General features: G+C 38.3%; 1 protein-coding gene across 4 annotated transcripts in view; it reads left to right on the forward strand.

Annotated features, from left to right (window-relative positions):
- The window catches only part of LOC102400980 (cullin-1-like), a 56247-nt gene extending 46666 nt beyond the window's left edge, over nt 1-9581 (forward strand). For 3 of the 4 annotated variants that reach the window (XM_044946578.2, XM_044946577.2, XM_044946580.2), the window contains one exon: nt 6681-9581. In XM_044946578.2, coding sequence (XP_044802513.2) covers nt 6845-9148 — 2304 coding nt within the window. In that variant the 5' untranslated portion in view covers nt 6681-6844 and the 3' untranslated portion in view covers nt 9149-9581. Of the gene's footprint in view, nt 1-1142; nt 1235-6680 lie in introns of those variants that run through there. The other variant, XM_044946579.2, reaches the window with a different exon arrangement.
- Nucleotides 9582-23622: the final 14041 nt, after the last annotated feature.

Here is a 23622-nt window from a genome sequence, read left to right on the forward strand (position 1 = left end):
TGTCCAGGGCAGGCCCTACCAAAAATCTTCAAGTTCAATCTACAATGTGCCAAATGCAACCAAGAAATAAGTCCACAATCTCTTTGTCTTTTTATTCTCTTGTGCTTGATTACAGTGTTTGAAAGTAATATAAAAAAATGTTAGGGTTAGTTATGGGAAACAATGAATGGAGGCTCTCACTATGCTTTGTAGTGCTCTGACTCACAGAACACACACAACTACCTACCTTAGCAGCGTGCTGAAAAGCGCACAGGACACGGGGGAAGAAAGCCTGTCGGGTTCCTTATTGCCTGTAGTTTTGTATGCAGATCCGCTCTAGAGACAGCAGTGATACATTTTATCACTGGCTTCCAGGAGGGATATTCCTGGGAAAGGAGCATAAACTAAGTTTTTCACCTAGCGACTAATAACTTGGCAGAAACTTGCTGGCTGAGGTACAGAAAGTATGCTTTAAAGTGGTGTTTGTCAATCCTTTTTATTTACCTTTTTAGCCGTTTCCCCCTAACCACTTCCCATGAAATTTTAACGCCACAGATATACTGTGTTTTTATTCTATGTGTCATGGTCTGTGCGTGGGTTGGGAAAGGAATTTCCAGACATGAGGCAAAATGAGAGAAGAATGGCGTTTATAAGAGTGGGAGATGCTGTTAGAACAGTGGGTCAGCTCAAGGGACAGCTGAATGCTTTTGCAGGCTTGCAACCAATTTTTATAGCCTCAAGACAGAAAATTCTTACTGGAATGGTGGCATTAGGTGATTGGTTAGGATGTTATAGGGTGGATAGTAGGATGGGTATTTTACATAAAATATGGGGTCAGGAAACTTGCTGGTTTAGATCTAGAGGCTCATGGCAACTGTTGCTAAGGGGCTTGGTCAGTTACAGAGATTTTTATCCTGTGACCTTAGTGCAGGGCTCCACACCTTTGGTATAGGGCTCCATAGTATGCATGTCTATCATTTATACACAGATGTTTTTCCTTCCCCAAGAACTAAGTTCTGCTCCATTGAAGGAGATATTGCTTCCATTGAGAATATTTGTCTTAAAGTAGTATCTTTGAATGTTATTGCATGGGCAGCTAGTATTCCCTTTTTCCTAATTTATGAAACTACAGTAGGCCATTAAAATGTGTTTTTATCCTTTAGAAAAAGACTCAACACCATGTTCATGAAAACTGTAGAGAAATCACTCAGATTAAGCAGTTAAGGAAGATGAGTCAATTGGAGTTTTTCTGGCAGTAAGTCAATTGCTGAGATACTTTCACATCCTCCCACTACTAGAATTTGAAAGAAAACGTCTCATGCCTCTAGAACTAATCTACAAATAATTAGTCATTTATGTTACAAACACTCCATAGTCTTATATACATTGTTTAGAACAAAGAATTGGGATTTTATAAAATCAAATTGGAGAAGGAAATGGCAACCCACTCCAGTGTTCTTGCCTGGAGAATCCCAGGGACGGGGGAGCCTGGTGGGCTGCCGTCTGTGGGGTCGCACAGAGTCGGACACGACTGAAGTGACTTAGCAGCAGCAGCAGAATCAAATTAAACCAAAGAAGCAATTCTGCCTCCAGGATGGGGTCACATGACATTTACATGTTTAATTGAATTTACTTAAATGTTCTCCATAATAATATTTATTTCACTACACATTTTGAAAATAATATCAAGAAAAATAAATATGCATCTTATTTCTGCACACACACAGACACACATGTTCTTTCCTCTGTTACTAAATTATTTTATTCTTCTCTGGCGTAACAGCTCTGCCTTCAGTACTTTGTAATGGCCTATGTCCTTTACAAGGTAGAAAGACAAGTTTTTATCCAATTTTACTTGGGAAGGGAAGAAGTAGGAACCCTATACCTTCCACCCAGCACTGCTCAGCCTGTTCATTTATGAAGTGTCTTCCACCTGCAGCAAGGTAGAAGCATACAGATTTATGCAGGGCCTTGAAGTTACTGAAAATAAACTAGGTATGCAGCACCCATACCAGTGGAATTGTTTCATTAATGTTTGCATATTAAACATGGCACGTATCTTACAAAGTTTTTGAAAAATAAATGTAATTCAAATACTTACAGTGATTGATGGTAAATGAGTGAGAGTTAAATAGTTGCCCACTTTAAAAATAAGTTAGATAATGATAGGCAAAGAATGTTTACACAGATTTATAAATAGAGGTCACCAGAAATAGATTTAAAACTATATCAGCTTACTGCAAGATAAAGGTAATTCATGTCACTGGGGAAATGACAAACAATGGCTGATAACTAAAGAGGATCTCTCCCTCCTGCCTTTATTTTTAAAATGCCAAAGGGATCAAAGATATAAATATAGGATATAGAATGATAGAAGTTGTAGAAGAAAATATGAAATAACTGGAGACTAGAAAAATGACTGATCAACTCAACTACACAAAAATAAGACATAACTACAGAGCACAAATATCCTGAATATAGTCAGGATAAATTCAAAATTGTAAAAAAAAAGAATAATAATTGCAACAGATGATTATAGGAATAATTAGACTTAAAAGAGCTTCTAAAATTAACAGAAAAAATCAATAACCCAATTAAAATAAGGATATTAATAAATAATTCACCAGAAAAGGAAATATAAATGTCTTTTAAATGTGAAAAGATTTCCATCTTCAATAAATTATAGTACATCTATATAATGGTATCTCTGTATAAACTATGAAACCATTTCAAAGATGCATTGTTAAATTTTCAAAAACAAGGTTAAAAACCAAGAATTTTTAATCTATATATAAAAATGAATATGTGCATATAGTGCTTCTGTGTGTATATGCTTGTATATGCATAGATTACAGCTAGAGAAAGGTGTTTGTCAGTCAGTCATGTCCGACTTTGCAACCCCAAAGACTGGAGCCTGCCAGGCTCCTCTGTCCACCAAGTTCTCCAGGCAAGAACACTGGAGTGGGTTGCCATGCCCTTCTCCAGGAGAGAGAGATGTACGTTATCTATAATCATGGTGTCCCTTGATGGGGGAGGAAATGGGTACTGAGAAGGGATGATTACTTTTCACTACAAACCCTTTCATAGTTTCTGGATTTTGTACCTTATGCATTTATTAATTATTTTTTAAAGTTGTATATAAGTCAATTATTTTCACCATTACTATGATTTTAGATGATCGTTTACATCATTTTATTATTTCTTAGAATTCCAGTATAAATTCACACACACACACAATAGTTGAATCATTTCTCTCTTGGTGAACATTTTTTCTAATTTTTCTTTAAAGATTTCACAATTGTATATAGTATTTTTCTTTCATGTGCATTGTCTAGCCAAGCTGGTCTCTACGTAGTATTTTTCTTTCCATCAATTTCATATGTCTTCACCAGCTTCTTCTCAAGAGTTTTAGATCCAGTTCATCTTTTAAACCCTATTTTCTTTTTTCACTCTGGCCCTGAATTTTTTCTTTAATTTTATTTCCTATATATTTATTATCACTCTATACCTATTTTGCTTCATCGATAAAATAGGAATAATAATATCAATCTCAGAGTTTTTGTGAACATTAAATTAATGTGGGAAACATGTATAAATGATTAAATGCTATAAAAACATAAATTATACCCTTCATATTTTGTACTTTATGATAATTATTTCTTATATTATTTGCACTAGTGTCACTGTTATATTATTATCATCTTGTGTACCTACTGTGTGTACATACTACTTTTTTACTAGCTTTGAGTGTTTTAAAGAAGGATTTACTGTTCATCTGTGTATCTTCTACCAGCATATATAGTTGGCATCTTCACTGAGTGGTCCTCAATAATGTTGATAGAACAATAAATGCAATAAACAAAATATGACTGATTCTACTATTTGGATTTGGAATTAACAGTTCCATAATTTTTTTAATTCCACAATTAGAGTATAAATGATAGTCTGTAAGATGGCACCCCACTCCAGTACTCTTGCCTGGAAAATCCCATGGACGGAGGAGCCTGGTGGGCTGCAGTCCATGGAGTTGCTGAGGGTCGGACACGACTGAGCGACTTCACTTTCACTTTTCACTTTCATGCATTGGAGAAGGAAATGGCAACCCACTCCAGTGTTCTTGCCTGGAGAATCCCAGGGACGGGGGAGCCTGGTGGGCTGCCGTCTATGGGGTCACACAGAGTCGGACACAACTGAAGTGACTTTGCAACAACTTATATATAATGCTGCTTTAAGAGAAATGTTCAACCAAAAGGGACACTTCTTGCCTTAATATGTCCCGATCTGCCACTGAAGGAGGCTATTGAATCTACTATAAAACACAATTCAGATCTCAGCTTCTCTAAGGGACCTATAAACCTCTCAGACATAATCACATTCCCTCTGACTTATTACTATGCCACCTATTTTATCTATAGACTTTGCCTTACCTATTGTCCTGCACATTATTATTCATTTTCATGAATTTTTCCTCTAGCATATGGTGACTTTTTGAGCATATCAACCATGATTTCTCATCCTCATATTCCTAGTCCCTACCACAGTGTCTGGCACATGATACGTCTAGAAATAGTCATTAAATTAGAATTAGGCTAATTTAAGGAAATGAATCACTTCTATTGCATTATAACTGCAAAAATGACTTTGGAGCAGATTTGATCAGATGAAATATATGTTTTATGCAATTCTTATCATAATATCTGTGGTAAACTTAGTAATAATGAGAAAACCCAAAGATGATATATTACAATCAAGCACAGAGTTGAAAAGAAAAAGAATTGCACAGTGTCACTTAATTAGTTCAGTTAACATCTGTTTGTGGTGCCATTATTACTACCTACTGGCTAGTGTTCAACAATGATCAGTAAATTAGTAGGATGTATTCCTGAGGATACATCTATTTTCTGCCTAATGGTATATTAACTTAGCTGACCTTGGCTGTCCTGATTAGAAAAAATTCACACATCAGAACATTGTTTATTGAGCATGTCGAATATTTGCCCTAACTCCTTTGCTTTCCTCTCTTAAAAAAAATGATGAGTTAAGAAGGCCTAGTAAGAAATTTAAATGCTTCTGTTTAGAGCAAGAGCATCTTCAGTCCCAATCAAATCTGTATATTTATATATAAATATATTCTAACTTATAGATGTTGAAAAATTAGTGAAAATTTTAACTAAGAAAAAACATAAGTAGGGCATAGAGATTATAACAGAAACATTATTTTTAGTTAACATAAGAAGTTGGCCCCCAATTATAAATTCATAGTCAATTGAACACTGTATTTTATGCACTAAAGCAGGATGTGGGAAAACTAGTCCTTAAAAGTAGTTTGATGTATTGGTTTTTCTCCATTTAACTTTTCCTCTCACCTCTGCTTTAAACTTTTCAATGGATTGTATTCCTGGGTGCACCTACTCTCTGGCTTATGATTGAATCTGGTCCAACAAGGCACTGGCAGGCAATGAGAGAAAGGAGGAGTCTAGAGCTTTTATTCCCTTTACCCCTTTCATCCTGAAATAGTGTTTGATTATGCCTGCACTGTTTTTTATGGTCAAGGTTCTGTCAGGGAGTTTTACTTCCATGACTATATCTTCTGTCAAGTTCTAACAGCACTATGGGACTTCTAGTTTCAAGAAGGCGGACTGAATGTTTATGTCAAAATTTCTGGCTCCTATTCAAAACTGACACTGTAGTGTAAGTTTAATACAGATACTACATAAGGTTTATAAAAGTAAATAAATAGTAATATATAATTACATTGAGAGGGAGATGGGATAAAATATTTTGTTATCATGAAGTAATGAACAAAGGCTACTGCTGCTGCTGCTAAGTCACTTCAGTCATGTCCGACTCTGCTACTCCTAGACGTAAACCAACGACATCACCAAGAAGGTGACTACTAGGAAAAGCCATGGTGTCAGCCGGTGGTCATATTGAGAACATAGAATCAAGACCAACCAAGAATCATCAGGCATCTGAGAAAGGCCACAAATTCCGAGGCAACAAATTCATAAATCAAAGGATTTATATACAATAACATAGAGATAATGTAAAAATATCCAAAGGAATTAGAATACATATAGTTCCTATTCATAAAGAAATAAAAATACATTCATGACACAAAAGTAAATAGCTATAAAGTAAAAAGTTACAGTTGTGAAAAAAGAACTTAGAAATCACAGAAATGCCAACTTGTTGGAAATCGGTAAAAAAAAAAAAAAAGAAACTCATTATAGTCAGGTTAAATAACAAACTGAACCTAGCTAAAGAACAAAATAGTTCACACATGTAAGATCTACATCTTTCCCTCCAGGAACAATAGCTCAGTATTGCTAATTCAAGATTCCCAGAGACTTTATACAGTATATTACCAGGAATAACAAGAGTTGGGTGGATGGGCAGGCAGGAAGGAGAAGGAGGCGGGATCTTGGTGGTGGGGCAAGCCTGGAGGCTGAGGGACTCAACAGGACTTTGGCAGGATGGGGATTTAACTGGGGCTGGGTGCATTGACCAGGTGGAGATATCTATCACAGAAGCCACTTAGGCATCTGGGAAATGCAGCTCACATGTATTGATATTTACAGTGCAGTGGGTTTGTTTACGAAAACAAAAGACAATAGAAACAGAGAGCCCACTTCCAAGCAAGATGTTTCTGCTTATTCAGTTCAGTGCTGGAATCATGTTGGTGTTTGCTTTACTTGCAGGTTCCCTTCTAGGTTTGCGCTGTGGTGAGATTTCATTCTCTACATTTAAAGAACATCCTTTCTGAGCTGCTGTGAATAAATTTGCAGTGATACTGTATATCTTCATCTAATGGAGAATTAGCTGTACCTTGAATAAAGACTGTGGACAACTTGATAATATTACAATGTCATCGGACTGGAGCCAGAATCCCAGTGAACCGAGTCATCTTGGCATTGACGAGCTCTGGGATAACATCAGAGCAGGAATCCAGCAAGTGTATGCCAGACAAAGTATGGTGAAATCCAGATACATAGAACTCTACACTCTTCTTTATAACCACTGTTTATATGTGTCCCCTCAAGTCCAGACTCAATCAAAAAAGGAGCAGAAGCTGAGGGAAGATGAGAATGTTGGCTTCGAATTATACAAACGAATTAAAGAATTTTTGAAGAATCACTTGACAAATCTTCCTAAGGACGGAGAAGATTTGATGGATATAGGAATAGTGAAGTTCTATACTCAACAATGGGAAGATTACCAGTTTTCGAGCAAAGTGCTGAATGGGATTTGTGCCCGCCTCAATAAACATTTACTTAATAGCACAAATAATGAAGGACACAATGTTTGTGAGATATATTCTCTCGCAATGGTGACTTGGAGAGATTGTCTTTTCAGGCCATTGAATAAACAAGTCACAAATGCTGTTTTAAAACTGATTGAAAAGGAAAGAAATGGTGAATCCATCAATACAAGACTGATAAGTGGTGCTATCCAGTCTTACATGGAACTGGGGGTGAATGAAGATGATCAGTTTGAGGCGGGCCCTATGCTAACAGTGTACAAAGAAGCCTTTGAATCTCAGTTCTTGGCTGACACAGAGAGATATTATACCAGAAAGAGTACTGAATTGTTGCAGCAGAACCCAGTTACTGAATATATGAAAAAGGTGGAGGTTCTTTTGCTGGAGGAGCGGCGGAGGGCCCGGGCCTACCTTCACCAGAGCACCAAGGGCAAGCTAGCCAGGAAATGCAGGCAGGTGCTCGTGGAGAAACACTTGGAGATTTTCCTCACAGAATTCCAGAATTTACTGAACGCCAACAAAAGTGAAGATTTGGCTCGCATGTATAGGCTCATATATAGAATCAAGAATGGCCTAGGAGAATTTAAAAAACTCCTGGAGACACACATTCATAATCAGGGTCTTTCAGCAATTGAGGAGTGTGGAGAAGCTGCTTTAAATGACCCCAGAATGTATGTAGAGATAGTGTTGAATATCCATAAAAAATACAATGCCCTGGTGAGATCAGCATTCAGGAACCATGCTGACTTCATGGCTGCACTGGACAAGGCTTGCAGTGGATTCATAAACAACAATGCAGTTACCAAAATGGCTCAGTCACCCAGTAAATCCCCCGAGTTGCTGGCTCGATACTGTGATTCCTTGTTGAAGAAGAGTTCCAAGAACCCAGAAGAAGCAGAACTAGAAGACACACTTAACCATGTGATGACAGTCTTCAAATATATGGACGACAAAGATGTGGTTCAGAAGTTCTACACGAAAATGCTGGCCAAAAGGCTTGTCCGTCAGAACAGTGCGAGTGACGATGCTGAAGCAAGCATGATCTCTAAGTTAAAGCAAGCTTGTGGTTTTGACTATACCTCCAAACTTCAGCGGATGTTTCAAGACATTGGTGTAAGCAAAGCTTTGAATGCACAGTTCAAAAAGCACCTGATGGAATCAGAGCCTTTGGACTTAGATTTCAGTATTCATGTTCTGAGTTACGGATGGTGGCCCTTTGAGGCATCTTGTACAGTTCTCTTGCCATCAGAGCTGGAACCATGTTATCGGCGCTTCACAGCATTTTATGCCAGCTGTTACAGTGACAGAAAATTGTCATGGGCATATGAGCTGTCTGAAGGAGAATTAGTAACAAACTACTTCAAAAACAACTACACTTTGCATGCATCTACATTCCAGATGGCCATCCTGCTCCAGTACAACACGGAAGATGCTTACACCGTTCAACAGCTGACGGACAGCACTCAGATCAAAATGGACATTGTGGCACAAGTCTTACAGATTTTATTGAAGTTTAAGTTACTGGTTTTGGAAGACAAAAGTGCAAATGTTGATGAGGTGGAATTGAAACCAGACACCTTAATAAAATTACATTTTGGTTATAAAAGTAAGAAATTAAGGGTTAATATCAGCTTGCCAATGAAAATTGAACAGAAGCGGGAACAAGAAACCATGTACAAAAACATTGAGGAAGATCGCAAACTGCTGATCCAGGCGGCTATTGTGAGAATAATGAAAATGAGGAAGGTTGTAAAACACCAGCAGTTACTCGGAGAAGTAACGACTCAGTTGTCCTCAGTATTCAAGCCTCAGATCTCAGTGATTAAGAAATGTATTGACATTCTGATTGAGAAAGAGTATTTGGAGCGAGTGGGTGATGAAAAGGACACCTACAGTTACCTGGCTTAACCCTCCTGGAAGGGTCTGACTGCGGGCACAGCCCCTCGTCCCCTTAGGAAGGAGGGACACAAGCTCACAGTGGTGGCAGAGTCACTCCGACCTCTCCTTGGCCCCAGGTCCAGGTACCCATCGCTGGCTCCGGATGGAGAACTGCTTAGAATTACCACACCTCACATCTGTAAATATGGACGCTGATGCCATTTAACCTAATTGAAGACCAGAAGAGAGGAAACTTGCCACCCTGAGGGCTGCATGCTTTTGCATCCAGATCAACCCATTGGCCACATGAATAATAGCTGCTAGCTGGGCAGCCCCTTGGAGGCTGACAGCACCTTGAGAGCAGGTCTGAATGGACCCACTTGTAATCTGTTATGAAAAACCATTTGTCTATGTGCTTCTTTTTTTTAACTGTGGAAATAAAGAAAATTAAAGGGAAAAAAAATGAGTTGATTCTAGAAAGTGTCAAAGAATGTTCAGAAGCATGGAGAATAAATCCAGAAGTTCAAATTTTAATTTCAATAGAATTTCAGAGTAAAGTAATAGAGAGAAATCAAAGAAAGTCAATATTTGAAGAAATAATGGGAAATAATTTCTCAGAATTATAGAAATGTATGATTCCACACGTTACAAAAGTCCATTTAATGCAAAGCAATATCAAAACAAATTTAAAAAGCAAGAAATAAATGAAACCACACCTGGACACATGGTAGAGTAGCTTCCACATGTTAAGGATAAAGGGAAACTTTGAAAGTCATCAGAGGGGAAAAGTAGCATAATAAAGTGTAAAAATCCATTTTCATGAGCTATTTCATTAGACACATGAGGTTTGTTAGATTCATGACATTAATAGAGCAATACTTCCAAATTACTGAGGGAGAGGTCTATTTCTGCAATTGCTCACTAATGGTTTCAAACCAACCTTCCAACCAAGGAAAACTTTATAGACAACATTCAAAATGGAAAGAAAAGGCTGAAAATTGCAGTTAAGCGTTAACCAACAGGATCGGAGTGTTCAAAACCGTCACATTCCAAAGAAAGGATTGGTTCCTGAGTGAAGTCTTTAGAATACCCTTTCTGTTAAGAGTGTATGTACATACATGAGGTCTTGGGGGCATGCCAGACAGTTCTGCTAATAATGTGACATGGTGGAGTACTCGGACCATAGTTTATCAGTTTGACCTCTGGAGTTGCTGGAAACTAAGTAACCAAGGTCAGCCACTTGGACAATAAACCATGTCTACTTTACTGACTCTTAATAGAAACCTTGACACCAAGACTCCTATGAAATAGGCCGTTTTACAAAAGTTCATACACCTTGACACATAAGTTGCTGGGAAATTAAATGCTATTCAATGACTCCAGGGAAGAGGACAGTTGGAAGCTTGTTCCTAATCTCTTCTTGACCCTGACCTTTGCACCTTTTGCCTTGACTGAGTTTAATTTGTATCCTTTGGTGTAGGAAACTATGGCTGAGTAAAACAGCTTTTCTGAGTTCTCTTGAGTCTTTCTAGCAAATCATCAAACCTGAGGATGGTCTTGGAGACCTTCAACATAGAAGGATTTTCAAGGCAGTAAAGACAAACAGAAAAGAAAATTCTAAAGATCAAGCATAAGTGGGAATTTGATGTGTTTGGAAGTCGTATGACAAATTAGCAGTTGGAATGATTAATTTTTATTGGCTCTAGTTCTCCACATGGACAAATATATTTAAATAGAATGCATTTATTTTATTACTTAGCTCAAACACAAACACAAATTCTGATGAAGAATAAATGTAAAAAGAGAAACATGACTTTTAACAAAGAAAACAGTCTCTATGATATTGAGCCCTTTAATTAAAATTTTTCCAAGGTAAAATTAGTTAAAAAAAAAATTGAAAAAATGATGTGGCTATCTCAAAAGTGCTAATAATCATTGACAAAAGACACCACCAACAAAATTAACAGATGGAGAAAAACTGGAAGAAAAAATTATAACTATAAATAAGATATTATAAATACATAAAATATATATTAAAAATAAAGGACCAGTACATAGCATAAAGAACATCTATAAGTCAATAAGAAAGGTGCAAACAACTAAACAGGATACTGGAAAAGGACAGTTTTTAAAAAAATTAAAACAGTTGACATATTAAAAAGTGTCCAAAGACAGTAATAATTAAACAAATGTGATTTGAAAGAATAGGAGTATATCATTTTTCACTCATCAAATTTACTTTTTCCTAAGTCAAAAATGGTTTAAATGTTTGAGTCTTGGAAAACTCTCAGAGTACTGATTTTACACTGGGGCAGACAGTTTTCAGGGCAACTTGAGTGTCTTAAAATACGAAAGGTGCATACTCTATAACTTAGTATTTCTGTTTCTAGGTACCTGCTTTAGGGATGATCTACTCATGCATGTCAAAATAAACGCTTATAGATTGCTCTTTCTTAATATAACCTGTTTACTGGCTTTCAAGAACATCACACTCTATTTTGTTCTCTTTTGTCACTATTCACTCCTGACTCTGCACTACGGTTTTCTCTCTCCTGGCGGTGTAAGGTTGAAGTAGACCCAGGCTCAGCCCCTGCTTCTATTCTCTTCTCCAGCTGCATTCACCTTAGTTATCTCAGATGGCTCAAAGCTTTAAACAGCATCTATGGGCGGATAACTCCAACATATCTATCTCCAGATCAGATCACTCTCCCAAACTAGACTCATATATCCAGTGGCCTACTCATTCACTACTGTACAGTTAAACAAAAATCTGTGTCTCCTCAAAGTCCCTTGGCCACCTCCTCATTTACAAAGATGCTTTCTTCCCTGAGGATCACGCTGCTGCTGCCTTTGCCATTCCCCTTGCCAAGATTTCTCTGCTGGCTGGTGATCAAGTTGAGGTCCCAGACTGTTATGCCTCTTATGTCCAACAAACCAATCCACATCCACTTGCATACCGCAATAAAAAATGGGGGTGTGGGATTTGTCATCCTTATTATTGACCACCAAAGTGCTGACCAGTAACATTCAGTAAAGCAGGGCATTGTTCTTGACTAATGGGAATTGAGAGATGGGAGGAAACTGAATAGAAAAATTCTGTCTCTTCTCTCTTCTAAACTATTCTGAGGTGTAGTTTCTTGGGGTTACTAAATTCCAACTGGGAGGAGATGAGAGAAATCACTGCCCTTAAAAAGTGAAATGCGCCTGTGAGCAAGTCAAAGCAGACCTGTAATCAGTCACACATCTGTGGCTCCTTCTCCAGCATCAGCCCACACTCATCACTTCCTCCTCCAAAGTCTTAAACTGAATCTCGATTTCTTCTTCCCATGCATCCCCATGGTATCTAGCATCTTGTTAACACACATTAAAAACTCTCTAAAATGTCTTTTTAAAAGAAAGACAATGAGAATGGGAGATAGGATATGTGAAAGAGAAAGAAGGAAAGAAAAGAAGAAAAAAAAATTCATACCAACATATCAACTATTCTCTCTCTACACAGTAAAGAACTACTGTCTTATTCTTTATCTAAGTAACAAAATCCCAATAATTTATGCAGTTAAGAGAAAAGTCAGCGTTATTCTGGCAAAGGACCTCAAAACCAATATTAAAGTTTAGATTTATCTGAGTAAAAGCAATTAGCTTCTTGGCAAGTATTGAAACAGTAATTGTGCAACTTAAGTATCCTAACCTCTCTTTCCCCCCATTTGGAATTTGCCCAATTTATAACTGACAGGTTGCACTTCATAAATGTTGCTGTCTTTGGGCCACTTCCCTGTACAAAGACTTACATTTGTCCCCAAGAGTTTTGTTATATCAAGTCTATACTCTCTATTCCAGGATTTATGATCTACTCTTTAACCATATCCTAACAATAATCTAACCTTTCTGCCAAAGAATTTTATGTTTTATAATTGCCCTAAACAATATCCACTTTGGTCAGAAAGTCTTTTTTTTTTTTTTTTTTTTTTTAAATTTTACATAACTGTATTAGTTTTGCCAAATATCAAAATGAATCCGCCACAGGTATACATGTGTTCCCCATCCTGAACCCTCCTCCCTCCTCCCTCCCCATTCCATCCCTCTGGGTCGTCCCAGTGCACCAGCCCCAAGCATCCAGTATCGTGCATCGAACCTGGACTGGCAACTCATTTCATACATGATTATTTTACATGTTTCAATGCCATTCTCCCAAATCTCCCCACCCTCTCCCTCTCCCACAGAGTCCATAAGACTGTTCTATACATCAGTGTCTCTTTTGCTGTCTCGTACACAGGGTTATTGTTACCATCTTTCTAAATTCCATATATATGCGTTAGTATACTGTATTGGTGTTTTTCTTTCTGGCTTACTTCACTCTGTATAATAGGCTCCAGTTTCATCCACCTCATTAGAACTGATTCAAATGTATTCTTTTTAATGGCTGAATAATACTCCATTGTGTATATGTACCAAAGCTTTCTTATCCATTCATCTGCTGATGGGCATCTAGGTTGCTTCCATGTCCTGGCTATTATAAACAGTGCTGCAATGAACATTGGGGTACACGTGTCTCTTTCCCTTCTGGTTTCCTCAGTGTGTATGCCCAGCAATGGGATTGCTGGATCATAAGGCAGGTCTATTTCCAGTTTTTTAAGGATCTCTGCACTGTTCTCCATAGTGGCTGTACTAGTTTGCATTCCCACCAACAGTGTAAGAGGGTTCCCTTTTCTCCACACCCTCTCCAGCATTTATTGCTTGTAGACTTTTGGATCACAGCCATTCTGACTGGCGTGAAATGGTACCTCATAGTGGTTTTGATTTGCATTTCTCTGATAATGAGTGATGTTGAGCATCTTTTCATGTGTTTGTTAGCCATCTGTATGTCTTCTTTGGAGAAATGTCTATTTAGTTCTTTGGCCCATTTTTGATTGGGTCATTTATTTTTCTGGAGTTGAGCTGTAGGAGTTGCTTGTATATTCTCGATATTAGTTGTTTGTCAGTTGCTTCATTTGCTATTATCTTCTCCCATTCTGAAGGCTGTCTTTTCACCTTGCTAATAGTTTCCTTTGATGTGCAGAGGCTTTTAAGGTTAATTAGGTCCCATTTGTTTATTTTTGCTTTTATTTCCAATATTCTGGGAGGTGGGTCATAGAGGATCCTGCTGTGATGTATGTCAGAGAGTGTTTTGCCTATGTTCTCCTCTAGGAGTTTTATAGTTTCTGGTCTTACGTTTAGATCTTTAATCCATTTTGAGTTTATTTTTGTGTATGGTGTTAGAAAGTGTTCTAGTTTCATTCTTTTACAAGTGGTTGACCAGAGTTCCCAGCACCACTTGTTAAAGAGATTGTCTTTAATCCATTGTATATTCTTGCCTCCTTTGTCAAAAATAAGGTGTCCATATGTGCGTGGATTTATCTCTGGGCTTTCTATTTTGTTCCAATGATCTATATTTCTGTCTTTGTGCCAGTACCATACTGTCTTGATAACTGTGGCTTTGTAGTAGAGCCTGAAGTCAGGTAGGTTGATTCCTCCAGTTCCATTCTTCTTTCTCAAGATCGCTTTGGCTATTTGAGGTTTTTTGTTTTTCCATACAAATTGTGAAATTATTTGTTCTAGCTCTGTGAAGAATGCTGTTGGTAGCTTGATAGGGATTGCATTGAATCTATAGATTGCTTTGGGTAGTATACTCATTTTCACTATATTGATTCTTCCAATCCATGAACATGGTATATTTCTCCATCTGTTAGTGTCCTCTTTGATTTCTTTCACCAGTGTTTTATAGTTTTCTATATATAGGTCTTTAGATTCTTTAGGTAGATATATTCCTAAGTATTTTATTCTTCCCGTTGCAATGGTGAATGGAATTGTTTCCTTAATTTCTCTTTCTGTTTTCTCATTATTAGTGTATAGGAATGCAAGGGATTTCTGTGTGTTGATTTTATATCCTGCAACTTTACTATAGTCATTGATTAGTTCTAGTAATTTTCTGGTGGAGTCTTTAGGGTTTTCTATGTAGAGGATCATGTCATCTGCAAACAGTGAGAGCTTTACTTCTTCTTTTCCAATTTGGATTCCTTTTATTTCTTTTTCTGTTCTGATTGCTGTGGCCAAAACTTCCAAAACTATGTTGAATAGTAATGGTGAAAGTGGGCACCCTTGTCTTGTTCCTGACTTTAGAGGAAATGCTTTCAATTTTTCACCATTGAGGATAATGTTTGCTGTGGGTTTGTCATATATAGCTTTTATTATGTTGAGGTATGTTCCTTCTATTCCTGCTTTCTGGAGAGTTTTGATCATAAATGGATGTTGAATTTTGTCAAAGGCTTTCTCTGCATCTATTGAGATAATCATATGGTTTTTATTTTTGAATTTGTTAATGTGGTGTATTACATTGATTGATTTGCGGATATTGAAGAATCCTTGCATCCCTGGGATAAAGCCCACTTGGTCATGGTGTATGATCTTTTTAATGTGTTGTTGGATTCTGATTGCTAGAATTTTGTTAAGGATTTTTGCATCTATGTTCATCAGTGATATTGGCCTGTAGTTTTCTTTTTTTGTGGGATCTTTGTCAGGTTTTGGTATTAGGGTGATGGTGGCCTCATAGAATGAGTTTGGAAGTTTACCATCCTCTGCAAATTTCTGGAAGAATTTGAGCAGGATAGGTGTTAGCTCTTCTCTAAATTTTTGGTAGAATTCAGCTGTGAAGCCGTCTGGACCTGGGCTTTTGTTTGCTGGAAGATTTTTTATTACAGTTTCAATTTCCGTGCTTGTGATGGGTCTGTTAAGATTTTCTATTTCTTCCTGGTCGAGTTTTGGAAAGTTGTACTTTTCTAAGAATTTGTCCATTTCTTCCACGTTGTCCATTTTATTGGCATATAATTGTTGATAGTAGTCTCTTATGATCCTTTGTATTTCTGTGTTGTCTGTTGTGATCTCTCCATTTTCATTTCTAATTTTATTGATTTGATTTTTCTCCCTTTGTTTCTTGATGAGTCTGGCTAATGGTTTGTCAATTTTATTTATCCTTTCAAAGAACCAGCTTTTGGTTTTGTTGATTTTTGCTATGGTCTCTTTTGTTTCTTTTGCATTTATTTCTGCTCTAATTTTTAAGATTTCTTTCCTTCTACTAACCCTGGGGTTCTTCATTTCTTCCTTTTCTAGTTGCTTTAGGTGTAGAGTTAGGTTATTTATTTGACTTTTTTCTTGTTTCTTGAGGTGTGCCTGTATTGCTATGAACTTTCCCCTGAGGACTGCTTTTACCATGTCCCACAGGTTTTGGGTTGTTGTGTTTTCATTTTCATTCGTTTCTATGCAAATTTTGATTTCTTTTTTGATTTCTTCTGTGATTTGTTGGTTATTCAGCAGCGTGTTGTTCAGCCTCCGTATGTTGGATTTTTTAATAGTTTTTCTCCTGTAATTGAGATCTAATCTTACTGCATTGTGGTCAGAAAAGATGCTTGGAATGATTTCTAAGACTGTGAAAAGAGACAAAGATGGTCACTACATAATGATCAAAGGATCAATCCAAGGAGAAGATATAACAATTATAAATATATATGCACCCAACACGGGAGCACCGCAGTATGTAAGACAAATGCTAACAAGTATGAAAGAAGAAATTAACAATAACACAATAATAGTGGGAGATTTTAATACCCCACTCACACCTATGGATAGATCAACTCAACAGAAAATTAACAAAGAAACACAAACTTTAAACGATACAATAGACCAGTTAGACCTAATTGATATCTATAGGACATTTCATCCCAAAACAATGAATTTCACCTTCTTCTCAAGCGCACATGGAACCTTCTCCAGGATAGATCACATCCTGGGCCATAAAGCTAGCCTTGGTAAATTCAAAAAAAAAAAAAAAAAAAAAAAGAAAGTCTTAATATTCTTCTTTTTATGTCTATACACTCAAGGTAATACTGCTTTCTCTCCATAGATTTTTTTTTTCCTTCCCACCTATAATATGTTACCATTATAAGAACTTCCTCTTCTTAGTGACTATAGACCCTTGTAGTTATGGGATTAAAAAAAGAAAAGGAAGAGATAGGTCTGGATTCCAGAATTCAATAATTTAGTTGATCTCATGATAACTGTCACATCAAGAGATACTGCAATGCAGGTGGTACTATGATCCACTGTACCTCAAACAAACCTTTACAAGGCATATAAGATTACTTTTTTTTGTCATCATAGGTGAGCCCTCTGTAATTGCCTCTATAATGTCTCTTCTACTACAAATGTGTCAGCGCTAGTCATTCAAAACATTTCTCCATGGGCAGTTTTTATGTCAAATGATATTAAGACACTGAGGATTCATTCATGATTAAGATATACCTCATCCCTGCCCTTTCAGAACTTCTATTTCAATGAAGAGAATTAATACATAAATGAGATATTTTTAGTACCATCAAAAAGACTAAGATGATGTGACAGTAAATTGGACAAAGGAGAGACAATTATAGATTGAGTCACCTATCAGAGAAGATTTGCTGATGTTGTGAAATGTTGAGTTGAAGCCTCATTAGAAGACAGTATTCCAAGAGCCTGGGAAAGAGGATGCCAAGTAGTGGGACTGACAAGAACAAATCTTAAGTTTGAAACGATGTTGGTGTACCTGGGCAATGAGAGTGTTCAGTGCGGTTGCAGTATAGTAAGGAAGAGAGAAAATGGCACATTAAGAAAAGAGGAAATGAGTACAAAGCATTCAGACCTTGTGGACCAAGATATGGAATTTACATTTTATTGAAAATAAAATGAGAAGCTGCTAGAGAATTTTGGCAAGGGATTAACATCCAATTTTCATGTCAAAATTGTTCTGTTTCCTCCATAGAGAAGGGAGAAGAGAACACATCAGTTCCACCTTTGTTCCAACTTCAGACATAGGTTCTCGAAAAACATTATGAGTTTTGGAATAAAGTGACTTTTTATGTCTGCTGATGATCACCTAAAATTTTCTAGGTAGACCTTTGTTCTCTTGACATATTAGCACTAAAGGTGTTGTCGGCATATTTAACATCAGTGATCAAATAACAACCAAACATTCGAAAGTGAGAAATACCAGCAGATAGAGCTGAGGAAAAATAAGAGAAAGTTCTGATTATTACTGCATAGACCAGCTTATCAGACAAGGAAGTAATAAGGCTGAAACAATGCTTAATGACAAATGCACTAACCAGGGCAGTTTTGTCTTTATGTGGAAAACATGGCTTAACTTCTCCAATTCTTACTGACTGCACTCCATTTCAACTACTTTCAACAACTAGGCATAACTATTTTATTCTGCTCTGTTTCACTGGGCTTTGCAAATAATGTGTTTTTTTACAACACAAATTGAGATTGTGGCAACCCTGTGTCAGGCAGGTGTATGGGCACCATTTTTTCAAAAGCATTTGCTTACTTGTCCTCACATTTTGTTAGTTCTTGCAACATTTCCACTATTATTATATTTGTTATGGGCTTCTCTGGTGGCTCAGGGGATAAGGAATCTACCTGCAATGCAGGAGACACCGGTTTGATGCCTGGGTCAGGAAGATCCCCTGGAGAAGGAAATGGAAACTCACTCTAGTATTCTTGCCTGGGAAATCCCGTGAGCAGAGGAGCCTGGCAACCTACTGTCCATGGGGTTGCAAGAGTTGGACACATCTTAGCGACTAAACCACCATGTTTGTTATAGTGATCAGTGATTGGCAATCTTTGATGTTACTATTGCAAAAGAAAATTCACAGCTTGCTGAAGGCTTAGATAATGATGAGCATATTTTAGCAATGAAGTATTTTAAAATTAAGATACGTATGCGGTTTTATAGACATAATGCTATTGCACACTTAGACTAGAGTACAGTATAAACATAACTTGTATGCACTGGGAAGCCAAAAACTTCCTGTGACTCACTGTATGCAATAGTTGCTTTATTGTGGTGGTCTGGAACCAAACCCATGATATCTCTGAGGTGTCCATATATATATGCTTCTATATATATATATATGCTTCCCAGGTGGCGCTAGTGGTAAACAACTTGCCTGCCAATGCAGGAGACATAAGAGATACAGGTTCAATCCCTATGTCTGGAAGATCCCCTGGAGAAGGGCATGGCAACCCACTCCAGTTTTCTTACCTAGAGAATCCCATGGACAGAGGAGCCTGGTGGGCTACGGTCCATGGGGTTGCAAAGAGTTGGACATGACTGAAGCAACTTAGCATGCACATGTGCACACACACACACACATAGGTTTTATGTCATTTATGTGCTGAATGTACACTCCTGCTGAAACTACAGGCTTTGCAATGAAGCAAAATAGGGAATTTTGACAATTTACTTTTGGCCAATATCTGTCCTCAGAATGTATTGCTAACAAAACCAGATAGTATTCAGTAAAGGAAATGAGCCAGGTTGCATTCAACCTGTTCAAACATGTTCAGAAAATTATATAACCCTAGTAGGTAATAAGTGGGAAATACCGAGTGGTTGTACCTGACAAGATACTGAGTACAAGGAAGGAGAAAGTTCTGATTAGAAAAATACATCAGAGATATGTAAGTCCAAAAGTGAATGGGAGCAGGGGTAAACTAGAAAGAGCTGCGGAATGTATGCTTTCTACCATCAGTGGTTATTAAACCTGGCTGAATGGGATATGATGCTGCTGCTGCTGCTGCTAAGTCACTTCAGTCGTGTCCGACTCTGTGCGACCCCACAGACGGCAGCCCACCAGGCTCCCCCGTCCCTGGGATTCTCCTGGCAAGAGCACTGGAGTGGGTTGCCATTTCCTTCTCCAATGCATGAAAGTGAAAAGTGAAAGTGAAGTTGCTCAGTCGTGTCCAACTCTTAGCGACCCCATGGACCGCAACCTACCAGGCTCCTCCGTCCGTGGGATTTTCCAAGGAAGAGTACTGGAGTAGGGTGCCACTGCCCTCTCCGGAATGGGATATAGGTGACCTCAAATGACCACCCTTATGGAGCTCTGCTGCTGCTGCTGCTGCTGCTGCTAAGTTGCTTCAGTCGTGTCCGACTCTGTGAGACCCCATAGACGGAAGCCCACTAGACTCCCCTGTCCCTGGGATTCTCCAGGCAAGAACACTGGAGTGGGTTGCCATTTCCTTCTCCAATGCATGAAAGTGAAAAGTGAAAGGGAAGTCGCTCAGTTGTGTCCGACTCTTTGTGACCCCATGGACTACAGCCTACCAGGCTCCTCCATCCATGGGATTTTCCAGGCAAGAGTACCGGAGTGGGGTGCCATTGCCTTCTCCTAGTAGATATTTAATGTTTTTCTTCATGTCGCCTAGCATTTAAGTTTCTACTTCCTGTTAGAATCTTATCTCCCTGTTGTCAAAGTCCCCATTTGTGTAGCTTTGATGAAAGATCAGCTCCATAGATACCAAAGTGGGTGATATTTCTCATTCCATTCCAGTACAGCTAAGAGACAGCACGTGATTCAGGAGTGCCCATTTTGACGTCAGTGGCAGTCTAAACCAGTCCCTTATTGCTGCATAACCTTGTCCTTCTTCCATCAACTAGCTTTTTAGAATTCCTCTGGCCTTTGTCCATTTCCCAAATTAAATCCCCAAGGCCATCATGAATATTTTGAGCCTCCAATTCCCCTCTAAATTTTTTTTTTTTTTGCTTAGAATAGACAAAATTTAGTTCTAATGCTTGAAAGCAATAAATGTAATTAATACTGATCCAGGCAATGTTTAATCATTTTTTCCTGGTGTCCAAACTCCCTCCAAGCTAATGGGGTCAATCCTATTAACCAGTTCAGTGGAAGTTTCTGCTGTCTTCCCAAGGTGCATAGCACCCCCAGTTTTCGTCCAACTCAGAACCCACCCTTAGGATACAAAAATTATTAAGAGAAGTTTGAAGCCAAAACTAGAACAGTTATTCTTAAATTTAGTATTCTTAGAATCTGATATGGTGTTCATTAAAAGTGGTTTCAGAGACAACACTAACTCAAAAGTAAAGCATGGGAGAAGCCCAGGGATTTGCGTTTTTTATAAGCATGGAGCCAAGGAGCTAGAATTCTATTTGGTGAGCACATTTTTGTCCATTTGGCTTTGAGGGAGAAGAACCACATTTGGATGGTTCTCCATCCCATCATGTATTTCATATTCCTTCATGTTTCCTTCACTGGCTGATTTCCAGAGAAATTTGTGATTTCTTTGGCCTTCAATGTATAATTTGCTCTGATTTGTCTGTGCCTTCTTGGGAATTTCTTGTTACCATTTAAAGTTTATTTATTTTGTTGAAGGGTCGAGCTTCTTATAATCAACTTTAGAGCATTTTGCAAAGGTCAATGTAATCACTGGTCTACAGAAACAGCTTAAATTCTGCTCCTCTAAAGAATGCTTCCTCTCAGCTTGGGGATTGTAAACATTTTCATTAGCACCAATTGCCAAGGAGTCTGTTATAGGTTGAGAAATAAATATCTACCGCTTCATATCTTCCCTTGTGGCTCAGCTGGTACAGAATCTGCCTGCAATGCAGGAGACCTGGGTTTGATCCCTGGGTTGGGAAGATCCCTTGGAGAAGGGAAAGGCTACCCACTCCAGTATTCTGGCCTGGAGAATTCCGTGGACTGTATAGTCCATGGGGTTGCAGAGTTGGACACAACTGAGTGATTTTCACTTCATGTCTCAGAGAACACAGAAATGTGTTTCCTTTTACTCCATCAAAACTATTGACTACTGAGAATGAAACATCTTCAGAGTAAATTGAAATTACATTTTATTCTTTTGAAGATAATTGTACATTTACCATACTGAGTAGAACTTCTGTGTAGAAGGAAAAAACTCAAAACATTTTATTCTAAGATTCATATAGTTTTCATATGGCTATATAATAACAATAATCCTGGCTGGAGGTTGACAATATAAGTTTTAATTATGAATCTAACTTTTTTTATTCCTATAATTTAAATATTCACTTTTTCATCTATTAAATGGGTATAATTCTACCTGGCCTAATTATATAGGACAAGATTAAACTTTATAAACTATAAAAACATTTCACAAACAGAAATTACTGGTAAATGCAATGCAAATATGACATTCAGTCAAGGCTATGGTTTTTCCAGTGGTCATGTATGGATGTGAGAGTTGGACTGTGAAGAAGGCTGAGCACCGAAGAATTGATGCTTTTGAACTGTGGTGTTGGAGAAGACTCTTGAGAGTCCCTTGGACTGCAAGGACATCCATCCAGTCCATTCTGAAGGAGATCAGCCCTGGGATTTCTTTGGAAGGAATGATGCTAAAGCTGAAACTCCAGTACTTTGGCCATCTCATGAGAAGAGCTGACTCATTGGAAAAGACTCTGATGCTGGGAGGGATTGGGGGCAAGAGGAGAAGGGGACGACAGAGGATGAGATGGCTGGATGGCATCACTGACTCAATGGACGTGAGTCTGAGTGAACTCTGGGAGTTGGTGATGGACAGGGAGGCCTGGCGTGCTGTGATTCATGGGTTCGCAGAGTCGGACATAACTGAGCGACTGAACTGAACTGAACTGAAGAGGTAACAAGAACTACAGCAGTGGTTTATATAGTTTCATATATTTGGCTTTATTCTAAGCTCTATGTGTGTATGTGTCTAGGGAGAGAAAGCAAGAGAGTGATTGATTTAACACTCAGAAACACCCTATGAAATTGATCTTTCTCAGATGAGGAAGCTGAGGTATTAGATCAGATCAGATCAGTCCCTCAGTCGTGTCCGACTCTTTGCGACCCCATGAATCCCAGCACGCCAGGCCTCCCTGTCCATCACCAACTCCTAGAGTTCACTCAGACTCATGTCCATCGAGTCAGTGATGCCATCCAGCCAGCTCATCCTCTGTCTTCCCCTTCTCCTCCTGCCCCCAATCCCTCCCAGCATCAGACTCTTTTCCAATGAGTCAACTCTTCGCATGAGGTGGCCAAAGTACTGGAGTTTCAGCTTTAGCATCATTCCTTCCAAAGAAATCCCAGGGCTGATCTCCTTCAGAATAGACTGGTTGGATCTCCTTGCAGTCCAAGGGACTCTCAAGAGTCTTCTCCAACACCACAGTTCAAAAGCATCAATTCTTCGGTGCTCAGCCTTCTTCACAGTCCAACTCTCACATCCATACATGACCACAGGAAAAACCATAGCCTTGACTAGACGAACCTTTGTTGGCAAAGTAATGTCTCTGCTTTTGAATATGCTATCTAGGTTGGTCATAACTTTCATTCCAAGGAGTAAGCGTCTTTTAATTTCATGGCTGCAGTCACCATCTGTAGTGATTTTGGAGCCCAGAAAAATCAAGTCTGACACTGTTTCCACTGTTTCCCCATCTATTTCCCATGAAGTGGTGGGACCAGATGCCATGATCTTCATTTTCTGAATGTTGAGCTTTAAGCCAACTTTTTCACTCTCCACTTTCACTTTGATCAAGAGGCTTTTTAGTTCCTCTTCACTTTTTGCCATAAGGGTGGTGTCATCTGCATATCTGAGGTTATTGATATTTCTCCCAGCAATCTTGATTTCAGCTTGTGTTTCTTCCA

The sequence above is a fragment of the Bubalus bubalis genome, chromosome 8 (assembly GCF_019923935.1).
Source record: "Bubalus bubalis isolate 160015118507 breed Murrah chromosome 8, NDDB_SH_1, whole genome shotgun sequence".
Taxonomy (NCBI): domain Eukaryota; kingdom Metazoa; phylum Chordata; class Mammalia; order Artiodactyla; family Bovidae; genus Bubalus; species Bubalus bubalis.